Here is a 7,584-nt window from a genome sequence, read left to right on the forward strand (position 1 = left end):
AATTTGGTCAGAATCTCATCACTGGCTCACAAGTTATCCCGGTAACAGTATTTTTACCTAACATGACCTCTGACCTTTGGCCTTTGACCTCATGACTCCAAAATCTAATCAGTTCATCTTTACGTCATTATACATACCTGTGCCAGGTTTGACTAAGATCCCTTTAGCCGTTCTCAAGTTATCGCGCTAACGCAAACCTATCACGGACGGACGACGGACGGACAACCTGAAAACAAAATGTCTCCGGCGACTTCGTCGGCGGAGGAATAAAAACTACCGCGGCAAAAACATCCTCGACATGACGTAGCAGGTCACGTGGGTAATCAAATTGACGTTCGGGGCCAATTGAGCGTAAACAGACACCAAAAAATGTAATGACTTGTCATTATCTTGTGACCCGTTAAGCAATCGGAATTTTGTTGATTAATAATTCAGAACTTGTGCAGGTTTTCTTTTTCTTTCCTGTACATTTGCTTTCCTTACTAAATGTAGTCTTTCATTTTAAATGGTTGAGGTTTTGGGTTGCACTACCTCTGCATAAACCATTTCAAGTCTTCCTGAGGGCGTTGAGAGTAAACCACAAAGTTGTTGTCTGGCTTCAAATGATGACCAGGCCAAGTGGAGCAGATGATCTCTTCCTTGAAGGACATTAGTGAACCGGCTGGGGCTGCATTATTTCTGCTTCCATAAATGGGAGATTGTTGTTCCACCCTCCCCTCATCCCTACAATAGCTTGGTGGTAGTTGCATATTCAAACCTGTTCATATCTGTTAAAGTTGCATCATAACGCAATCATCTGGCCCACTAGTTATTCCGAAGCCTTACTAATTACTCGGGCTACATTACAACATGACGCTTCCTGGAAGACCTTAACTGATGCGAATTTTGAAAACATTGTTTGGGTGGTTAATGGTAAAAGGATTACAGAGGTGGAAGTTGGGAGAGGGGACGGCAGGAAGCGAAGGAGAGGAGGTGCGGGGGAGAATGAAATCTTTGATTCATTTTATTTGTGCAATGTGCAACACCTAGCCTCGGATGGACCTTATTTGTGCAATGTGCAACACCTAGCCTCGGATAGACCTTATTTGTGCAATGTGCAACACCTGGCCTCGGATAGACCTTATTTGTGCAATGTGCAACACCTAGCCTCGGATAGACCTTATTTGTGCAATGTGCAACACCTAGCCTTGAATAGACCTTATTTGTGCAATGTGCAACACCTAGCCTCGGATAGACCTTATTTGTGCAATGTGCAACACCTAGCCTCGGATAGACCTTATTTGTGCAATGTGCAACACCTAGCCTCGGATAGACCTTATTTGTGCAATGTGCAACACCTAACCTCGGATAGACCTTATTTGTGCAATGTGCAACACCTAGCCTCGGATAGACCTTATTTGTGCAATGTGCAACACCTAGCCTCGGATAGACCTTATTTGTGCAATGTGCAACACCTAGCCTCGGATAGACCTTATTTGTGCAATGTGCAACACCTCGCCTCGGATAGACCTTATTTGTGCAATGTGCAACACCTCGCCTCGGATAGACCTTATTTGTGCAATGTGCAACACCTAGCCTCGGATAGACCTTATTTGTGCAATGTGCAACACCTAGCCTCGGATAGACCTTATTTGTGCAATGTGCAACACCTAGCCTCAGATAGACCTTATTTGTGCAATGTGCAACACCTAGCCTCGGATAGACCTTATTTGTGCAATGTGCAACACCTCGCCTCGGATAGACCTTATTTGTGCAATGTGCAACACCTAGCCTCGGATAGACCTTATTTGTGCAATGTGCAACACCTAGCCTCGGATAGACCTTATTTGTGCAATGTGCAACACCTAGCCTCAGATAGACCTTATTTGTGCAATGTGCAACACCTAGCCTCGGATAGACCTTATTTGTGCAATGTGGAACACCGAGCCTCGGATAGACCTTATTTGTGCAATGTGCAACACCTAGCCTTGGATAGACCTTATTTGTGCAATGTGCAACACCTAGCCTCGGATAGACCTTATTTGTGCAATGTGCAACACCTAGCCTCGGATAGACCTTATTTGTGCAATGTGCAACACCTAGCCTCGGATAGACCTTATTTGTGCAATGTGCAACACCTAGCCTCGGATAGACCTTATTTGTGCAATGTGCAACACCTAGCCTCGGATAGACCTTATTTGTGCAATGTGCAACACCTAGCCTCGGATAGACCTTATTTGTGCAATGTGCAACACCTAGCCTCGGATAGACCTTATTTGTGCAATGTGCAACACCTAGCCTCGGATAGACCTTATTTGTGCAATGTGCAACACCTAGCCTCGGATAGACCTTATTTGTGCAATGTGCAACACCTAGCCTCGGATAGACCTTATTTGTGCAATGTGCAACACCTAGCCTCGGATAGACCTTATTTGTGCAATGTGCAACACCTAGCCTCGGATAGACCTTATTTGTGCAATGTGCAACACCTAGCCTCGGATAGACCTTATTTGTGCAATGTGCAACACCTAGCCTCAGATAGACCTTATTTGTGCAATGTGCAACATCTCGCCTCAGATAGACCTTATTTGTGCAATGTGCAACACCTAGCCTCGGATAGACCTTATTTGTGCAATGTGCAACACCTAGCCTCGGATAGACCTTATTTGTGCAATGTGCAACACCTAGCCTCAGATAGACCTTATTTGTGCAATGTGCAACACCTAGCCTCGGATAGACCTTATTTGTGCAATGTGGAACACCTAGCCTCGGATAGACCTTATTTGTGCAATGTGCAACACCTAGCCTCGGATAGACCTTATTTGTGCAATGTGCAACACCTAGCCTCGGATAGACCTTATTTGTGCAATGTGCAACACCTAGCCTCGGATAGACCTTATTTGTGCAATGTGCAACACCTAGCCTCGGATAGACCTTATTTGTGCAATGTCCAACACCTAGCCTTGGATAGACCTTAATTGTGCAATGTGCAACACCTAGCCTCAGATAGACCTTATTTGTGCAATGTGCAACACCTCGCCTCAGATAGACCTTATTTGTGCAATGTGCAACACCTAGCCTCGGATAGACCTTATTTGTGCAATGTGCAACACCTAGCCTCGGATAGACTTTATTTGTGCAATGTGCAACACCTAGCCTTGGATAGACCTTATTTGTGCAATGTGCAACACCTAGCCTCGGATAGACCTTATTTGTGCAATGTGCAACACCTAGCCTCGGATAGACCTCATTTGTGCAATGTGCAACACCTAGCCTCGGATAGACCTTATTTTTGCAATGTGCAACACCTAGCCTCGGATAGACCTTATTTGTGCAATGTGCAACACCTAGCCTCGGATAGACTTTCTGAAATCCTTGATGTTGCATCTTCCGGCAGGGGAGATGTTGAAGGCAGCTGGAGATGAAGCGAGTGCCGCAGTTCATTTCCACCAGGCAGTGGATCTCAATCCTGGGTTGCAGGAAGCGGCACGAGAGCTGGCGGATCTTCAAAAGGGAAGCGTGTGCTCTTCCACGTCGCTCACTCTGCAGACGGCCACGCTTATTAGCACACTTGTGGTGGTGGTCCTGCTCCTGCTACATCACAAACTTTTGTCCGACGGTTCGAAGGACAGTGGGCCCGGAGACTTGGTCACGCAAGGGGCCCCATGTCCCACAGCCGCGCAGGTATTGCGGAAGCCTCCTCGACACATGGATTGCAATCCAAATCGCATCGCAGCAGCTTCCAGGGTGATTCGCTTCAAGAAGGTAAACCACAGCTGAACCAGAGGCACTCCAGAGGATGGTGCTTCAATCGGTTTGTCATTCAATAAAGCGTTTTTAGTTTTGTGCCCACCCATCACTCATTCATCTTGGGGTTATCTCTAGGTACTTTCCACAGCCTTGTCTGCAGTGATTATTATTGTCTCTGGTATTCGAATGGTGCTGAAGATCCTTTTCTTGTGTTCTTATTACAACTGCTTGAGTTGCATCCCCTGCCCAATGTGCTGACAAACTCGCACGTCGCACATTTTCCGAAGCTGTGGGTACATTTGATCCCGCGACCTATTCATGGTCGTTTTCCTTGGTGTGGATAATGTTTGAGAGAGATATGAAGCTCTGCCCGAGTTAAATATCTCAAAGCAGGAGCTTCTTCTTCTCAAGCCCTTCATGTTTTTGGCCTCTTGCATTTTGAGGACCCACACGCTCGGTGCGGAGCGGTGCATTCTTAGAGAGGGCTGTTTGGTTTTGACTGTTCTGTTGGACTTGTGATTACAAACCAGTTATTGCAAAAATACAAAAGGCAGCAATTTTTGTTTGACGTGTAGTTTCTGAAACCTTTGACCTTGATGATGCCAACTTGATATTAATTTTAATGTGCTTCCCTTGGAAAGAAGCCTTTTGCGTTTTCTTAATTTTGGTGTTCCCAGGGTGTGCCCTTCCTAAGTCAAGAAATTGGTTTAAGTTAATGGGGAAGGAAATAATTTCGGGTTTTGTTACTTTTGTAGACACTTTTTGATGACTCCGTGTTTCCTCTGGTTCAGGCCTACTTGGACTGAATTGCATAAGACGCGAGACGGCTTTCTGAATTGTTTACCATCTAATTTATTACTTGTTGCATATTTTGGTTGCCTGAGAATTTTGTTTTGTGAAGTTGAAAAACCAGAATAAACTTTTGTTTTTTAAAATTGTGATTACAAATTTTCACTGAGCTTTTGCTGAGCTTCCTCAAACACAGATGTGTGTATATATATATATATATATATATCTATATTATAATAGCCGTAGATGATTCTGTCTGTCTGTCTGTCTATCTGTTGGGTGTCTGTCCGGGGTGTGGCTTACTCGGTTTGCAGAGTAGCTCCACCCATAGCTCCACCCATTCTGGGAGTGGCTATAAACAAATATCCACCATTTTATTAACTCGCATAGCTTTGAGTCCTGTTTTGTAGGCCCGTGGTGTCTTGCTCTCCCCCAGTTTTATTTCAAATCAAATTCGATAAATCATTTCATTTTTCACAGTCGCTAACATAGTTTTAGACTCGGTTGAAAAAAAACGGGAAGAAAATCCGATGAAAGTTGCCGTTTATAGAACGAAATGAATTCTCAAAGGCCTGTAACTTCAAGGCCATTGAGTCTCTCTCACGCCTTTATCTCCAATCTAACTCACCATATGATTTCATTTTTATCGATGGTTTTACTTTTAGACTCGGTGTCAGCAATAATTGAGAACAATCCACACACGCGGGAAAATGCAGAGATATATTTTTTAAAATCGCGTCATGGTGTATCATACACCGCCCAACATGACACCGCCGGCAATGTGTCGATATATATTAAAAATTCGCTTTTGCTTTTCCGTTATGATATATTACTATTTCGTTTGATGATAGTCGTCACAAAAACGTCAACAATGATGCCGACATATATTTCTTCGTTTTTATTTCATTCAACATATTAGCCGGAAGTAAAATATGTTTCAGGAAATTACCGAGATATTTCTTCATTTTTTTTATTAGTTATGTGCGCATACACTTTAAATAGGTTTATTTGAAATCTTTAATTTTCCACAAACATTCCACACACGCGGGAAAATGCAGAGATATATTTTTTAAAATCGCGTCATGGTGTATCATACACCGCCCAACATGACACCGACGGCAATGTGTCGATATCTATTTTAAATTCGATATATCATTTCATTTTTCACAGTCGCTAACATAGTTTTAGACTCGGTTGAAAAAAAACGAGAAGAAAATCCGATGAAAGTTGCCGTTTATAGAACGAAATGAATTCTCAAATGCCTGTAACTTCAAGGCCATTGAGTCTCTCTCACGCCTTTATCTCCAATCTAACTCACCATATGATTTCATTTTTATCGATGGTTTTAGAGTCGGTGTCAGCAATAATTGAGAACATTCCACACACGCGGGAAAATGCAGATATATTTTTTAAAATCGCGTCATGGTGTATCATACACCGCCTAACATGACACCGACGGCAACGTGTCGATACATATTAAAAATTCGATATATCATTTCATTTTTCACAGTCGCTAACATAGTTTTCGACTCGGTTGAAAAAAAACGGGAAGGAAATCCAATGAAAGTTGCCGTTTATAGAACGAAATGAATTCTCAAACGCTTGTAACTTCAACTTCAAGGCCATTGAGTCTCTCTCACGCCTTTATCTCCAATCTAACTCACCATATGATTTCATTTTTATCGATGGTTTTGGACTCGGTGTCAGCAATAATTGAGAACATTCCACACACGCGGGAAAATGCAGAGATATATTTTTTAAAATCGCGTCATGGTGTATCATACACTGCCCAACATGACACCGACGGCAACGTGTCGATATATATTAAAAATTCGCTTTTGCTTTTCCGTTAAGATATATTACTTTTTCGTTTGATGACAGTCGTCACAAAAACGTCAACAATGATGCCGACATATATTTCTTCGTTTTTATTTAATTCAACATTATTAGCCGGAAGTAAAATATGTTTCAGGAAATTACCGAGAGATATTTCTTCGTTTTTTAAAATTAGTTATGTGCGAATACACTTTAAATAGGTTTATTTGAAATCTTTAATTTTCCACAATATAATTTACTTGCCATTTATCATTTGATGATTACGAGACAAATTCCTCTTGAGGATCGTGACAATTCATGCGCTGCGTGGAAACTTCTATTTCCAAAATGAATGAGACGATCGATGAAGAACGCAGACTTGAACAGGATGCAGCAAGAAAACGAATGAGACGGGCGAACGAGTCCATCGACGAACGTCAATGCAAACTTGCGGGGTCACCCGTGGGATTCCCACGGGTGACCCCGCTAGTATATATATATATTGTGAGAAACCACCGGTGAAACCACCTGTTCTCACCCAGATTTGGTGCCCCGCCCACCGCGTGACGTGGCCTCCTTGGAGCCTCACGCGATTGGTGGAGGGTCAGAGAGCGCGGTCGCCATCTTATGCAACGGACGCGGCTCGAAGGCTCCGAGTGGGAAATCTCAAAAGGGCTTTCCTTGAGTCCTCACGACAGCCGAGTTGGGCTGGTCGATTACAGTTCGGTATTTTACGAGCGAGTAACTCCGGAAGAGAACGAGGGATTCCCGGATCTCGTAGATTGGAACCGCGAGTGATTGCCTGCTTCGTGTTGGAGCTGCTGGCCGACCGTTCCTGCCGGCCTTGTGCGGTGAATTCCATCCTGTTACCCTCCGAGTCCCGGAGATCGTCGATTGGAGCCGCGAGTGATCTTACCTGCGTCCTGTTTGGAGCGTCTGTTGCCGACAGTTCCTGCAGGCTTTGTGCAGTTTATTCCATTTTGTTACCTTTCATGGTTTTGTGATCGAGCCAATAAATCATCGCGCCTACCCCTAGAGGCCGATTAAAACACAGTTGTGTTTCTTGAGTTCTCTTGGTCCACCCCGTGGACTACTTGAAGCCCAGACATTAACGTCCGTATTCCGTGCTGGGAAACATTTCACAGGCGGGATCGCGACAAATGGGTTGCTCGTCCTAGGATCCTTCAAGTGAGAGACATTCGAATTGAGACGGGAATTCGGCATCTGCATCTTCTCTGCATCTTCTCACCA

General features: G+C 43.8%; 1 protein-coding gene across 2 annotated transcripts in view; it reads left to right on the forward strand.

Annotated features, from left to right (window-relative positions):
* The window catches only part of LOC137424638 (uncharacterized), a 48,572-nt gene extending 43,908 nt beyond the window's left edge, over positions 1 to 4,664 (forward strand). For both annotated transcript variants that reach the window (XM_068112317.2, XM_068112316.2), the window contains one exon: positions 3,377 to 4,664. In XM_068112317.2, the coding sequence (XP_067968418.2) occupies positions 3,377 to 3,759 (383 nt within the window). In that variant the 3' untranslated portion in view covers positions 3,760 to 4,664. The remainder of the gene's footprint in view (positions 1 to 3,376) is intronic.
* The last annotated feature ends 2,920 nt before the right edge of the window (positions 4,665 to 7,584 follow it).

Source organism: Myxine glutinosa, unplaced genomic scaffold (genome assembly GCF_964187855.1).
Source record: "Myxine glutinosa unplaced genomic scaffold, kmMyxGlut1.1 SCAFFOLD_1589, whole genome shotgun sequence".
Taxonomy (NCBI): Eukaryota; Metazoa; Chordata; class Myxini; order Myxiniformes; family Myxinidae; genus Myxine; species Myxine glutinosa.